The sequence below is a fragment of the Magnolia sinica genome, chromosome 9 (assembly GCF_029962835.1).
Source record: "Magnolia sinica isolate HGM2019 chromosome 9, MsV1, whole genome shotgun sequence".
In the NCBI taxonomy this organism is placed as follows: domain Eukaryota; kingdom Viridiplantae; phylum Streptophyta; class Magnoliopsida; order Magnoliales; family Magnoliaceae; genus Magnolia; species Magnolia sinica.
The window spans coordinates 13,900,894-13,917,881 of record NC_080581.1 but is presented as its reverse complement, the minus strand read 5'-3'; the positions used below and the strand labels follow the sequence as shown (position 1 = coordinate 13,917,881).

Genomic DNA, 16,988 nt, shown 5'->3' with positions numbered 1-16,988 from the left:
TATTTATCATCCAACATGTTCATAGGGTCACATAGATCTGTATGGAGGGAAAACATAAATATCATATTGATCCAAAACTTTTGTGGCCCCCAAGAGGTTTTCAGCAGTAGGCATTCAATCCCTACTGTTTCTTGTGTAGTCCACTAGAGGATTTGATCTGCCTCATTTGTGGGCTCATCAACTAAAAAGAATGGATGGACGGTGAGGATGAAACACGTCATCATGGTGGGCCGCACAGTGCCCCTGACAGGACAGTCTGTCTCTAGCTAGGTCTTGGTGGGGATACTACCCAGTCCATGCCCGACTGTGACAGGGAACCAGCCATGTGAGTGGATCCCCGATAGTAGGGCGCCCTCGATGTATGCATGGTATATCCATGCCGTCCATCTGTTTTGCCACATGATTTGAGGGATTGTCATAAAAATAAAGTAGATAAAAAATTTAGGTAGACAGTGGACCACTCAATACAAAATAGTGGTTATTGACCAATAAAAATTGTATGCCACAAACATTATGGATCAAACTGTTATTTGTTTTTCTTTTTTCGTCCATCCAAGTCTATATGAACTTATCAATAGGTTGGATGGTCAATAAACATTAAAGTGAACCCTAGGAAGTTTTTAATGGTAGGAGATCAATGACCACTGTTTCTTGTAGCATGATCCACTTGAAACTTGTATGAATTCCATTTTTTAGACCATGCCCTAACATAATCTTTTAACGATGGACAATGTGGATATGCAATACATACATCGAAGTGGGCCCTACAAACTCCCCCGTCATTGGTTTACTTTTAAAGGTAGAGGATTAGGTACGGCCTGGCCCGACCTAAGATGGTGGTGCGGCACTTATGGTGGGGCCCACCTTGGTGTATTTATTGTATATCCACGCCATCCATACGTTTTTAAAAATCATTTTAGGGCATGATACCAAAATAAATCAGATTAAAATCTCAAGTGGGCCATGCCATAGGAAACAGTGGTGATTGCCCATTAAAACTTTCTAATGGGTCACAAAAGTTTTGGATCAACCTGATATTTATTATTTTACTTTCATCCACCTTTATATAACCTTATAAACAGGTTGGATGACAAATAAACATTAAAGAAACATTACAGTGGGGCTTAGGAAGTTTTTAACAGTAAAGGTTCAAATAACACTCTTTATTAGAGTATGGTCTACCTGAGATTTTGATCCAATTCAATTTTTTCCTCATGCCATTGAATTATCTGGAAAAATGTATGGATGGAATGGATATGCAATACATGCATCAAATTGGGCCCTACTGTAAGGGTCACACCATCTTCACTGTAGCCCAAGTTGCGCCAAATCCACTCTCTTAAGTGATGGGAGAGGTTGAGAGAGTTCAACAAAAGAGTCCTCTTTTTTGGGGAAGCGGATTGGCCGGTGTACCTCACACCAGCTATATAGCTGCTGTATTGATGCCAACAAGTTCTGTGGGTCTGATCATGAGGTATGTGTTATATCCAAACCATCCATCCATTTGATGAGCTCGTCTTAAGGCTTGAGACAAAAAATAAGACATATAAATATCAAGTGGACCACACTGAAAAAAGCAGCGGGGGATTGAACGTCAACCATTGAAACCCTTTTTGGGGTCACAGAAGTTTTGGATCAATATGAAATTTGTTTTTCCTCTTCCTTCAGGTCTTTGTGACCTTATGAACAGATTGGATGGAAAATAAACGTTATGGTGGGCCCTACGAATTGTTTAACAGTGAAAATCATTATCTCCGCTGTTATTTGTGGTGTGGTCCAGATGAAATTTGGATATGATTCATTTTCTGGATAATGCTTTTAAAATAATCTCTAAAAATAGATGAACAGTGTAGATATAATAAATACATCACTGTGGGACCCATGTAACTTTGATCTCCTTTGAACCGTTCGTACAACTCGGAGCTCAAGGAGCGTAAGTGCTTGTCTTCGCACGACACGTACCTACAGCAGCTATATAGCTGTTGTGTGGTACACCAACCAATCCACTACCCTTTTTTGGTAAACCCGCAAACGACAATGGCGATTTCGATGCTTTTTCCATTAAAACTCCCAAAAATCTCTCCCCAAATTCATATTTTTTTCAAATCCCAAATCAAATCCCTGTAGGCCTAGGTGGAAATCTAGTTTCTTTTCAAAGCAATTCTATTAGAAGAAAAAAGGGGGTTTTAGGGTTTTCTTTCTTGTGAAAGATCTAGCGCTGTTGACCGTAATTGGCCAACCAAATCCAGCCGAAGGCCACTCCTTGAGGTAGATCTTGAGTAAAAAGGTAAGAGAGCTTCTTCTTCTTCTTCTTTTTTTCTATATTTTTTTCCGAATAAGAGGGTCGTCGCCTAATGTTGCCGAAAACACGGCATTTGTTTTGCCTATTTTATCGAAATCTACGGGGTAGTTGGCTGATTTGGCCAGTGATCCGAAAATGTCGCCGATAATATCGAAAATATCGGCAACATCCAGAAGAGAAACAAAATATTGGGGTTTCGGTATCGCAGGTCTGACGACACCGATAATATCGGCGATATTATCGATTTCTCGCTGATAACTCAAACACTGGTCCCAGCTCGGCATGACTCAACTCGACAGGACCTAGGTCGCTCTTGAGTATGAGCTTGACAATGAAGTCAACCATTGCTTGGCCCTTGATTGCTGCCCGGGGCTAATACTAGATGTTGAACTCACTTAGTTCGATTGCCCATTTTGTAAGTCTTCCTGACACTTCAGGTTTCTTGAGTACCTAGCGGAGAGGTTGGTTGGTCAGGACGATGATGGTAAGGGCTTGGAAGTACGGCCGTAATCGCAATGAGGTGACAAGGGATAGGGCCAGCTTTTCTATGTCTAGATATCTGGTCCCGGTAGAGACCAGGGCCTTGCTGACGTAATATACTGATAATTGTTTCCCTTCTTGCTCTTTGATGAGGGCCGAGCTAACTGCCACCGCTGAAACTACTAGGTACAACAATAATGGTTCTCCTTGCTCGGGTTTAGAGAGAAATGGTGGCAATCCCATGTACTGCTTGAGTTGCTGAAAGGCGAGTTCGCACTCTTCCGTCCACTTTGTCTTTTGCTTCCCTTTTAATTAGTTTAAAAAGGGGAGACATTTGTCGATAGCTCGAGATACAAAACGGTTCGGGGCAGCTATTCTTCCTGTAAGACATTGGACTTCTTTCATCATCTTGGGTGAGCTCTTGTTGAGCAGAGCCTGAATTTTGTCAAGATTTGCCTTGATTCCTCTCCGACTGACCAAGAATCCGAGGAATTTCCCCGGGCTCACGCCGAAGGCGCATTTGCTCGGGTTCAATTTCACCTGGTATTCTCGTAGGATTATGAACATTTTTTTGAGGTCAGAAATGTGGTTCGTGGCCTTAATGCTTTTAACAAGCATGTCGTCGACGTAAACTTCCATGGAGCGTCCGATCTAGCAAGCAAACATTCTGTTGACGAGTCTTTGGTATGTAGCCCCGGCGTTCTTCAAATCGAAAGGCATGACCTTGTAGCAGTAGAATCCTTTGTCGGTGACAAAAGTAGTCTTCTGCTTATCATGAGGATGCATAGCGACTTGATTATAGCCTAAGTAAGCATCCATGAAGCTCGTGAGGTCATGTCCGGCCGTGCTGTCAACGAGTTGGTCGATCCTGGGGAGAGGAAAACTGTCCTTGGGGCAGGCTTTGTTCAGGACGATGTAATCAATACAGACTCGCCACTTCCCATTGGACTTTTTAACCAAGACGACATTAGCTATCTAGTTCGGATAGTAGATTTCCTCGATGAAGTTAACCTTGAGGAGTTTTTCGACTTCGTCTCTGATTATGGTGTACCGTTCGAGCTCGAACACTCTTCACTTTTGTCGAATTGGTCGATTGTCGAGGTTGACATTCAACCTATGGACTATGACCTTCGGGCTGATGCTGGGCATGTCTTGATGAGACCATGCGAATACATCGGCATATCGTCGAATGAGGCTCATGACTTCGTCTTGCAGTGGTGGCGTCAAGGACGACCCGATTTGCATTGTTCGTGTCGGGTCGGAATCATCAAGTGGGACGAGTATGAGGTCTTCCATAGGGCGCCCTCTTTCAATTGAGTCTTCTTCGGGATCGAGAGAGGTGATGGCCATTGCCTGGTGCTGGTTCTTAGTGCCATTAAATAGCACTGCCGAACTTCTTGTTGGTCTCCCCTGACCAGTCCGGTACCATGTTCGGTAGGGAACTTCATCACAAGATGGTACGTTGACACGACGGCTCGAAGAGTGTTGAGTGAAGGTAGTTCCGAGAATGATGTTGTAGACGGAGGGGCAATCCACCACTAGGAAGTCGATCATGGTTGTTGTCTAGTTCTGCTCGTCTCCAGCGGTGACTGGGAGCTGGATTGACCCCTTCGATGTGACCTTATCTCCCACGAATCCAAGTATGGGAGTTTTGACGGCTCGAAGTCGAGGCCGTCCGACTCCCATTTTGTCGAATGCATTGGCGAAGAGGATGTTGTCTGAGCTTCCAGTGTCCACCAAAATTCGAATACTTTGCGGTTAGCTATGGTCATAGAAACCACAAGCACATTGTCATGAGGATGGTGAACTCCTTGGGCATCCTCTTCGGCGAAGGTTAGATCGCGAGCTGTCACCTTCTGCTCTTTCGGGGGCCTGCTGGCAACGAGGACTTGATGCTCCGAGCTGGAGTGACTGATACTTATGGCATGAGCTTTCGAAGCTCCATTTGAGTCGCCTCCCCTGACAGGCTCCCCGAAGATTGTGCAAATTTCCCCGGTTGGTTCATTGTTGATGGGTTGCTCATACTTCGGGTCAACTCGCTCTTCCCTTTTGTTGACATATTCACACATGTGCCCGTTGTGGATGAGGGCTTCAATTTCCTCCTTCAGGTCGAAACAGTCACCAGTTGAGTGGCCGTGGTCTTGTTAGAAATGACAGTATTTTCACTTCTCTTTTGTCTACATTGGATTTCATCTTGTTCAGCCATTTAAGGATCCGTTTGTCTCGGACCTCCATGAGGACCTGCTCGGGCGTCGTGTTGAGAGGGGTGTATGAGCTGAACCTACTGTCAGGTCGTCTGTTTGGGCGTTGGCTCCTTGGCGACTCATTGTCTTTCCTTCTCTTACTGTCGTTGGCCGAGGCGGATTCTTCTTTAGGTCGTCTATCTCTAGCCGAGCTTCCTTTGTTCCGAGCAGTTTTCTGCAGGCTGAAGAGCTCTTCAGCATTAGAGTACTTGTGTGCTCTATTGAGAAGGTCGGCCATCGTCGTTGGGTGGTTTTTTTCGAGTGAGAAGAGGAATCTTCCATCTCTTAGGCCCCCCATCATGGCAGTCAGAGCAATCTCTTCCGAATGTGCTTGCACCTGCATTGTTTCCAAGTTGAAACGCTTGATATAATCCTTCAACAGCTCGCCTTTTTTCTGAACTATGTTGAGGAGGTGGGAAGCTAGATCGAGGCTTCCCCCCCCCCTGTAACACTCCGAACTTTTTCAATACCCAAGTATTGAAAGTTCTCGAGTATTACCATGAAGTTTAACTTGATACGTATATGTGTACGACACCAACCTAGCTATCCTAACCTTACATCCATTCCCTGACAGGAATCTAACCGTTGGGAATGATCTCCATTCATAGATCCAGCAATTTGACCGTGGATTTTGAGACAAGACCATTCATCATGTGATTTGATGTGCGTACCTTCCCCTAAATGAATTGGCAAATAACTCATTATCCATAATGATTTAAATATAAGTCCTTTCGTAAGAATTGTTTGGAAACATGCCCATAACCATGTAGAACCATTAGATTCCCCAAAACTCTCACATCAGTACTAATTACGAAAATGCCATTAACCTAGACCTTTGAATTCCAAATCACATGGTTCTCATGACCCATTTCAGGTGAAATTTTATATCATGCCTAATTACCATAAATTAACCGTACATGTCGAATTTCAGCCCTTAAATCATAGTAAACTAGCTACTTGACCTCTACATCCATTCGTACACTTATCAGATCAAGATTCTAATCCGTTCACCCCATATGAATATGCTTAACCCACCATTAGAATTACAATCTGAAGAACTTACACATGTGAACAAGTCACTCAAATCTAACGGTATACATGTCCTACCCCTAATCACTCTAGAAACCCATTTTATGTCTATCCGTTTATAAAACTGACCGCAAATCCACCTACATACATGGCCAGAGTGCTAACCATCAAGTTGCCTTATTATTAGCAAGTCATCTGATCGTCCACCATGTTTGGATCCGCCAAACGGGTCACACGAACATTGTGGTAAACTGATCATCATGAAGATCTCAGAGTATGGGCCTAAACCACCTGGTGACTCGTCAATTAGATGTGTACAAACACTATTTTGAATTATGGAGCGCATTAACCATTAAAAGAGTATCTTAGTCATCCTTGAGAGATTAGGGCTCAAATTTGAGCGACGGAAAGAGCGTGAAAAATAAAGACCTCCTGTCAAATCTCATAATATTTGGACAATGGAGTCGTGAGTTACGTATGGCAGAAGTTTGGAGAAAAAAGAGGGTAGAATTGTAAATGAGATAATACTATATGCATGGCACTGTTGGACAAGAATGGCTATTGAGGTTTCAACAGTGAGTGTTCTCGCAACTCGGTCGGACCGTACGAGCCACCTAATTAACGGAATTACTTTATTTGCAACCTCGTGACCTAAAATGGCGTGACAGACCGGATAGACGGAGCGAATCCTTGAAGGAAACATTTATGTGGGCCCCACTAAATAGCACAGTCAATTACCGCTCTAGCTACATGGTGGTTTCGAAGAGTTTTAAACCTTACTTAGCATCTTCTTCTCAAATGTGTTGTGGGCCACTAAAAACTCGGATCGGCTCAATATTTGAACACATGGGACTACATGATCCGGCCAAGAGGATGAATGGAGTGGATTGCAAAAACAAACATCATGATTGGACCCACCTATTTCGAAAATAGCCACTCCTTCCGCACGCTGTAACAACGGGCATTAAAGACCGGGTGCAATAGTGGTTTTTGCTCATCTCGTTGCTCCGCGTGTGGGCCACCTGATCAACGGATTCACTCCATCTTTTGGCCCATGACCCAACACAACCTCCTCATGCTAATGAAGGGAGTGGATTTTCCCAGGCAACGGTGATTGTGGACCCCACCGATTATGCAATATCAATCCATCCACGACCAACGCTAGCAACAGAAATCCCATAACAAACCAGGAGATGGACGTCCCACCTATGGATCTTGGATTCGATCCAGGCCGTCCAAGTCAAAGCAAAGAAGGTTCTGACCACTTCCAAGAAGCCGGATCGGAAGGGTTGGATTAGATATCAACCCGATATTTGCGAGACGTTCTCCCTGTTTTGCTGCGTAGGAGACGGATTGCGTAAGCCCGTCTTGCGTAAACCTTCGCAAGAAGAGCCTGGAAACTTCACTGGACGGTTATAAAAGACACCCTCGTCCAGTAATTTGAGAAGCACTACAAGAAGAGAAAGGAGAGAGAGAGAGAGAGAGAGAGAGAGAGAGAGAGAGAGAGAGAGAGAGAGAGAGAAGAAAGATCAGGGAAACAGGGGTGAGATCGGTCGGCCCTGCTGAAGTCCAGCAGAATTTGGGTTCAACAATTCTAGCCGTCGTCGGCAGTAAGGAAGAAAGAAATTCACGTCAGGTTCAAGTCCGATCTCCCCTTTGAACTTTTAGATTTTCGTTTTCCTTTTCCTTACAATGGTGGTAGAGATTTCCCATAAAGACCAACAAGGCTAATTCGAGTATAACATAAGTCATACCTCAATCAAGAATTCTACTCGATTTAATTAGGATTAATGTTAGCGTGAATGAGAACTTAGCCTAACCTTGACAAAGTTCAAAATATTTGAATTAGGATAAGGTTGTGTTGGCATCAACACTGGTAATAGATGAACAGGATAACAAAAGGTGAGGGTTTTATCCTTTAAGCTTACATTAATTTAAGTTCTTATATTTATCCTGCCTTTTGCATGCCTTCCTGTTATTTTATCTTGCCTTTTACATGCCTTCATATTACTTTGAATCTTCTCTGCAGTTATGTGTTTCACCATCAATTATTTGCCTTTGGCTTATGGTATAATGTTGACTACAACTGATCTTTTTGAATTTATGTGGGGCCATGGATACAAGCCTTGCCCTTGCCCTATCAAATTTAATTGAGTTGGCCCTGCCACTCTCCTTACTATTGAATCGGCCGTTGCCACTCTTTTATTTGTTGAGTTAGCCATTGCTACTCTTCTTTTACTGAGTTGACCATTGTCACCCTCCTATTTGTTATATTGGTCATTGTCACTGTTTGAGTTGACCATTGTCACTCTTCTCTTTATGCTATTAGCCTTGTGTTATCTATCTTTAAAGGGTTTGGGCATGTGTCTTGATATTCCTGAACTCCCATGATTCAATTGATTTCTCTTTTGGGTGCAAGTACCATGTCGGGTATCTCTCTTCTCTAGCGATCGAATAAATATCGTGGACATAATGCATTTTCGGTAACGGCCCTGGAACGACACGTAATTCCATGTTTCACGGGTGATGGTGCACCAATTGGTGTATGTGAATCGTTATATATACGTGTTACATCAATTCTTTTCTTTTGGGGGTTGGTTGTCGCAATTAGTCGCTCCAATCAGGGTTGCGTAATTCATCTGGTCATGTGTTGTGTCCGTCTTGGGATAACTGCATAAATCCATGTTAAACGTGGGACACACCGGCGAATCTCCGTAATATGGGATGCGGGGCAAGTCGGATAACTCTAATCATATTCCACATTGTGTCGATTGCTAAGTGTGATAAACCGCATATACTTTGCTAGGCATGCATATCATGTAGACTGCTTGTGCATTGATACCTCTTGTAGTTGCGGAGTACGGGACGTATCAGAACCTTTACATTGCTTTTATGAATCTCTTGAATTACTGTTAATCTTAAAGGATAACCATCACTATGAGTAGGGCATTGACCCTCTCCCAACCGTACAGATTATGCAGGTGATGTACAGATTGAAGACCTAGTGAACATTCTCCCTAAGGAAGATTATGTTGAAAGAATAAGAAGACAAATTATGATTTCGTTTTATACTTCCGCTACGAACTCGATAAATGTAATAAACTTCCATTGAGAAGGCATTTGATTATTCTTTTTACTCTGATGAAATATAATCAATACAGTTGATTTTATTGTTGTGAATGTTACCTTCATGAATGTATCTGGATGTGATCCAAGAGCCGATCGATTGTGGCTTCAATTGCCGGAACCACTTCCAAGCTGCTCCTACCTGGGTTAGTGAAAATGCACGGCACATGACTGCGGTTGATGCACCATGCAACCCCATCCAAGCCCTAAAGGACTCCAGGTGTTCGGCCAAGTCAGTGATTCCGGAGTAGGGAGCGATCTGAGGCATACGGAACCTCGGTGGGAGTTACGCATGCATGATGTTGGCAGTGAACAGAGGCTTGATTTCTTCCGGTATTGCCTCTACTGAGGTCGAGGCATTCGTGCAATAGGCCTGTCGTATGTTGCTAATCTGACCTTGTAGGTCATTGAGCTCAGCTTCCCAGGGATCACCGCTCTCAGCCATATCCTCAATGGCTGCTTCGAGTGCTTTGTCGCGCTTCTTTCTGTCCAACTCACGACGCATGTTGGAAGCTACAAGCGCGGCAGTGCCAGAGATGTGAGAAAGTGCCAACCTTGATGTCCCGAGTTGTTGGCTCCTGCGAGAGACGGCAAGCACGTTGGATGGTTCGGGGAGCTCTTGAACCGTCGGTCCTACTACTTGCTCGACCCCTTATGTGGGACGGGGCTGTAGCTATTCCAACAGCTGCTTTACGGAGTTCATATTGTTATTCAACACCTCAACTTGCTGCTCGAGGGAGACAAGTCGTCCTCCCCAACTACAGGATCGTTGCATCGGCCCCACAAGCGCGGGATCAGCCTGCAGTTGGGAAGAGGAATCCTGATGGCTGGTGGACTGTTCCGGTGGTGCGAGGTCAAGTGCAACCGAGGTCGGAGCTTTCTTCTTCCCTTTCGCCATTATTGAATTTTGATGAGATGAGAACGACTTTCAATATCGTTCCCATAGACGGCGCCAAACTGTTGATGCAGAAATCTGGTTAGCCCTCTCTCGACCAGTGGACCTGCACAAGGAAGACCCTGGCTTGAGCAGGGGACCCTCCGATGCCTAAGTCAGGAAAGGAAACTGGGTCTATTCGAGTATTGAGGGTTTAGGGCTAAAGATTGTGCGTACCTTTCACCATTAGAGGCATCTCTATTTATAGTTTAGGAGAGGCAGTGACGTAGAGGAGATCTCCCTATTTAGTAGGTGCGTATTGTAGAGGGATTTGGATCCCGAACACGTGATGAATCTCCCGAGATTCTCGATAAAGATCTCGGGATCCTGAGCATGTTGCGGATATCCTTCAAAGACCTCGGATGGATCTCTATCGCGATAGGTTTCCTAGATCTTCGGTTAAGATCTTGGGTGGATGCGGTCAAACCTTGATAGGAGGCGGGTTGAGCTGACCTGAAACATGCCAACCTAGGCCATGCCAGCCTGGGTCATACCGTCCTAGGTCATGCCAACCTGAGTAATACTAATCTGGGTAATGCCAACCTGTCTCCTTAGTCGAGCAAAGGAACGGAGCGCTCCTGACGAACTCCAAAGATCTTATAATCGATGGAGATAGTGCTCTTGCGGGGATGTTCTTTGGCTACGGACTCTGAGTAGCAAGTGGATTCCCATGGCGACTTTGCTTTTTCTTCCTCTCCTTCCTTTTCTATCTCTTTGCCGTGTAGAGAGGAGAATGGAAGGGCTTCTTATTTGCTTGGTCGAGTGTGTAAGTTTTCGACCCGACCTTTTTCCATAGGTTGATCCGTTTTTCCCCATAACAAGGATCATGGGGTTCCGAGCTAAGAGTAATTGCAAATTTTATGAAACTACGGTTTCTAGATATGGGAAATTGGGGGAATTTGAAATTCTAGGGGTTTGTGGATTTATGGAAAATTTTAAGTAGTTATAATTTTATTTTTTTTTAAGTGGTGCCTACTTATCACTCTATCAAAATACATAATAGCACTACAATTAGTTTTTCAACTAAAACTATTAAATCAACATGAATTTATAAAAAATTATATCATAAAAAATAATTTTAAAAGATTTGCGCCTAGAATCTACCAGGCATGTACCTGAGGGTATTTTAGGTGCTTCAATGCAGTTGCACGTAGGGTGTGCTTAGAACCTTTAACTGCACTGAGCATAAATGAGGGTTTGCATAAAACCTTTAACTACCTAGGGTGTTTCAATGCGTATTATGAGTAGAATTAATAAGGAGTCACTAGATCATCTTTTCATTAACTGCGACATTGCAGGAGAGGTGTGGAACTTCTTACTCGACCTGTTTAGATCTTGTGGATCTATAATGTATCCATTACTAAGTTGGTTTCTTAATGACAATTTGGGATGATTAAATGTCGAAAGTAGATCCTTTGGGAGATGGTATTTGGAATCTTATGGAGCTTATGATGGGCGAAATATAAAAGAAAATCTTAAGGTAAAGTTGTGTTGCAACAAGTCTTAAAAAGGATATTTCTTTACACGATAATCGGTCGGGCCTTGCGAAGACATGAGTTTGTGTGTTCTTTAGAGGATCTTTTGGGAGATTGGACGCAAAACTAGATGGTAGAGTCTAGTTTTTCCTAGGTGTGGAGTCTTTGGTTTATCCCTTATAGAGTTCCTTACATCAATTTCCCACTTTTGTGCTACCTGATTATTGGAGTGACGAAATAGTCACTTGTTCACTGAAAGTTGGAACCTCTGTATTTTTCCTCCTTTCAATAAAAAAATTTCACTTCTTCAGGCAACCATGATAGTTGAGTGAAGATTCTAGTTTGTTTCCAGTTTGGCGCCGCAAATGTTGGGAAAGGATTACATGCCTCGTCGTTTGTAGTTGTTACTGGGACATTTGGGAAGCCTCCCAAGCACTCGTGGGACCCTATCATCAAAAGGATAGAAAGAAAGCATTCAGCCTGGAAAAATAGACATTTATCTCTTGGGGGGCGTTTGACCCTTATTAAAGTAGCATTTTCTAATGACTTTTTCATGTTCATATTCAAATGTCCAAAATATGTGTTAGGCATTAGGCGCAATTTCATTTGAAGGGGGGAGGGTTTATTGCAAAATTTTCAACTTCTTAAATAGGAGGACATTTGCAAACCGCTAACAGAGGGAGGAGTTGGGTTAAGGGTGTTAGATATCATGAATAAGGCATTACTGGGCAAGTGGTTATGGAGGTTTGCTACGAAAGACCATAGTCTGTGGAGAGAAGTCCTAGATAGTAAATATGGTACAGGTCCAAGAAGATTGTGGATTAAAGAATCCTCGCTCTATGGGGTGGGAAATGGATCTCGAGTTCGTTTATGGGAAGATCAATGGTTGAGTGACTGTTTGCTAAAAGATGCCTTCCCATCCTTAGCAGCGTTAGTGCCAGATAAGAATGTCGGGTTCGAAGAATTTGAAAGATGATTCCTTTCGAGAGTGTTACTACCCTATGATATCCTTTGAGGTATTTTAATCAAAAGAAATAATCAAATACTCAGAAACAAAGTTTCTCCCATGTCAAAGGTAAGGGAAAAAATTTTATATCCATAATTCATTGGGTTTTTTTGCCAAAAAAAAAAATGGGGGAAAAAAAAGAGTTTCTAAGTGTTACTTTTCTCGACCTTAAGTTGATTTGCAAGGCTCCAATTGATGGATAGACCTTAGATGGTGGCAATTTGGTGCACCCTTAAAAGTTCACTAAATTCTGATGGTAGCCCCATGGTGAAACTGGGGCTGACTAGAATTGGTGTATTTAGATGAAAGAGGAGCTGTCAGACATGATTCCGGGTCTACTGGGGGAAAACGTCCAAATGAGAGAGACTAAGCTTTATTAGATTTTCACAGCATCATTGAGGGGTGGCTTGATTGTGAACTCATCAAACACTATTCCTCGGGCAGAAAACAGGATCCATGGAGACTTGCCCGCACCAACTATGAAATTAGGGATATCAGGCGCCTTCTATTGAGTTGCAACTTAGCCCTGTTCATTGGGAGGCAAATGAGGTACATGATGCATTAGCTAAAGAAGGGGTCAATCATGCTTTCTTATCGATCAGGAAACCTCAGATTGTTCTAACTTGATGCACTTCTATTTCTATTCAATAAAGCCCTGTGCTTAACACCCCCTCAGTTGACTTGGAAGGCTCTAATTGATGGATAGACCTTAGATGGTGGCAATTAAGTGCACCCTTAAAAGTTCACTAAATTCTGATGGTAGCCCCATGGTGAAACCGGGGCTGACTAGAATTCGTGTGTTTAGGGGATGAAAGAGGAGCCGTCAGACATGATTCTGGATCTACCAGGGGAAAACGACAAAATGAGAGAGAGACTAAGCTTTATTAGATTTTCACAGCATCATTGAGGGGTGGCCTGATTGTGGACTCGTCAAACACTATTCCTCAGGCAGAAAACAGGACCGATGGAGACTTGCCCGCACCGACTATGAAATTAGGGATATCAGGCGCCTTCTATTGAGTTGCAACTTAGCCCTGTTCATTGGGAGGCAAATGAGGTACATGATGCATTAGCTAAAGAAGGGGTCAATCATGCTTTCTTAACGATCAGGAAACCTCAGATTGTTCTAACTTGATGCACTTCTATTTCTATTCAATAAAGCCCTGTGCTTAACACCCCCTCAGTTGACTTGGAAGGCTCTAATTGATGGATAGACCTTAGATGGTGGCAATTAAGTGCACCCTTAAAAGTTCACTAAATTCTGATGGTAGCCCCATGGTGAAACTGGGGCTGACTAGAATTGGTGTATTTAGATGAAAGAGGAGCTGTCAGACATGATTCCGGGTCTACTGGGGGAAAACGTCCAAATGAGAGAGACTAAGCTTTATTAGATTTTCACAGCATCATTGAGGGGTGGCTTGATTGTGAACTCATCAAACACTATTCCTCGGGCAGAAAACAGGATCCATGGAGACTTGCCCGCACCAACTATGAAATTAGGGATATCAGGCGCCTTCTATTGAGTTGCAACTTAGCCCTGTTCATTGGGAGGCAAATGAGGTACATGATGCATTAGCCAAAGAAGGGGTCAATCATGCTTTCTTATCGATCAGGAAACCTCAGATTGTTCTAACTTGATGCACTTCTATTTCTATTCAATAAAGCCCTGTGCTTAACACCCCCTCAGTTGACTTGGAAGGCTCTAATTGATGGATAGACCTTAGATGGTGGCAATTAAGTGCACCCTTAAAAGTTCACTAAATTCTGATGGTAGCCCCATGGTGAAACTGGGGCTGACTAGAATTCGTGTGTTTAGGGGATGAAAGAGGAGCTGTCAGACATGATTCTGGATCTACCAGGGGAAAACGTCAAACTGAGAGAGAGACTAAGCTTTATTAGATTTTCACAGCATCATTGAGGGGTGGCCTGATTGTGGACTCGTCAAACACTATTCCTCAGGCAGAAAACAGGACCGATTGAGACTTGCCCGCACCAACTATGAAATTAGGGATATCAGGCGCCTTCTATTGAGTTGCAACTTAGCCCTGTTCATTGGGAGGCAAATGAGGTACATGATGCATTAGCTAAAGAAGGGGTCAATCATGCTTTCTTAACGATCAGGAAACCTCAGATTGTTCTAACTTGATGCACTTCTATTTCTATTCAATAAAGCCCTGTGCTTAACACCCCCTCAGTTGACTTGGAAGGCTCTAATTGATGGATAGACCTTAGATGGTGGCAATTAAGTGCACCCTTAAAAGTTCACTAAATTCTGATGGTAGCCCCATGTTGAAACCGGGGCTGACTAGAATTCGTGTGTTTAGGGATGAAAGAGGAGCCGTCAGACATGATTCTGGGTCTACCAGGGGAAAACGTCAAAATGAGAGAGAGACTAAGCTTTATTAGTTTTTCACACCATCATTGAGGGGTGGCCTGATTGTGGACTCGTCAAACACTATTCCTCAGGCAGAAAACAGGATCGATGGAGACTTGCCCGCACCAACTGTGAAATTAGGGACATCAGGCGCCTTCTATTGAGTTGCAACTTAGCCCTGTTCATTGGGAGGCAAATGAGGTACATGATGCATTTGCTAAAGAAGGGGTCAATCATGCTTTCTTTTCTTTCTTTCTTTTTTATTGTTTGGGTTAGCTTGTTAGTATGCACCCCCCTGTCAGTACACACTCCACTGTTAGCCACCCCCACTAGGGAATCGATCCCAAGACCTCAGTGTTGAAACGAGGGTATCTTCACTCATTCTACCACTTGAGTAATGGATCAGGGTGTGTCAATCATGCTTTTTATCGATCAGGAAACCTTGGATTGTCCCCCCCCCCAAAAAAAAAAAAAAGATGACAATAACTTTATTAAGGGAAGAAAATGCTCACAGAAACAGCAAAACAGAAAAAAGCAACCCAACTTGAAATTACAATCCCCATTCCCTAATACAAGAGAGTACTTTCCTAATTATGGCACCTGAAAGAAGAAACTGTTTGGCTCGGCAAAAGCATCAAGGCTATTTACTGAAGTTCTATCTACAACTTCCCTTTTTCAGTCATACAATAACACACTGAAGATGCCTAACCCATGCATGTGAATTTATTCAAATGTCCAAGCACTAAGAAAATCTACCAGAAATCAACATCTCCTTCCACCTTTCATTGATTCTGTTATTCCATAGCAGATCAACGCATATGTCCGAATTCTTTGCTTTGCACCGAAGACAATTTTATATAGGGCAACACGAGCACGCTAGATGGTGGAATTGTTCCAAATAATTCCCTTCTTTACAAGAAAGATTTCGACGAAATCTTATTTACCCAATTAAACAACAAATCCTAGAAAGGAATAAGGTGATTCCAGAGAATTCAATCTCAAACAACGCACCTGAGCATCAAGAAACGTGCATGCAGCCTCCAGTGCCACCTCGAGCGCGCGGAATTCAAACGGGAGATAGTCAGGCGATGGCCTGTCGCCGAACAGGCCAGCCTCGTAACCTGCCCCGGCCCTTCTCCTGCTCAAATCCCCGCCGTCAGTCAGCCGCCGCTGCAGCTCAACGACATACTGAAGCACGTAGTTGTCCAGCGAGTTCAGCAGCAGCACCTCGTCGGCAGTGATAATGCACCGAATCTGCTCGAGGTTGACAACGATGGCCTTCTCGCGGCCGAGGATCGTGGAAGGGTAGACAAAGAGAGGATCAAGGAGGCGGAGATCGCGGGCAGGGAGGTCACAGCGGCGCATCATAGTGAATTTGTCTACCTCGATGAGCTGCGATGCGCCGGAAGAGTCAACGCGGATCCATGAGCGGAGGGACTGGCCGCGCTTCTTAAGGCCGAGGAAGTCAAGGCCTTGGAAGAGAGGAGGGCGGGAAGAGGCAGCTGATCGAGAGGAGGGTTGGGGATTTGTATGGTTTGTGGAGGAAGATGAGGGTTTTGGAGGAAGGAGAGGGTCTCTGAGGTCCGCCATGGAAGGCGTTTGATGAAATTCCCGAATGAAGACAGAGTGAAAAGAGGAGTCTGTACGTGTCATGATGGCGACGGAGACGGGGAAGACGAATTTGTACGTGCCATGATCTGATCAAATGCACGGTACTGCTGCCTACCACTCTGTACTCGGCTGTTGTGGGGCCCACGTTGTGAATGTAAGAGATCAAGACCATCAAAAATGTGTGGCCCATCATGATGTATGCTTGGCTAAAAAATTAGGCTGATGTGATCATCAGGCATGCTATACGATGAAAATTTATGTACAACCGTGCAAAATAACCTAAGTTCAAGTTGTGGGGTCCACCTAGTATATGTATGACATCCAACCCATCCAAAAGGTGTGATCTACCGTGAAAATTAGATGCCCAAAATATCAGGTCAATCCACTGATTAGGTGGGCCGCACCACT

The 16,988-nt window shown here is 43.7% G+C and overlaps 1 protein-coding gene across 1 annotated transcript in view; it reads right to left on the bottom strand.

Moving 5' to 3' along the window:
• LOC131256944 (magnesium transporter MRS2-1-like) overlaps window positions 1-16,642 on the bottom strand; it is a 30,055-nt gene extending 13,413 nt beyond the window's left edge. Inside the window, exon 1 of the mRNA XM_058258060.1 lies at window positions 15,981-16,642. Within this exon, the coding sequence (XP_058114043.1) occupies window positions 15,981-16,622 (642 nt within the window). The 5' untranslated portion in view covers window positions 16,623-16,642. The remainder of the gene's footprint in view (window positions 1-15,980) is intronic.
• Window positions 16,643-16,988: the final 346 nt, after the last annotated feature.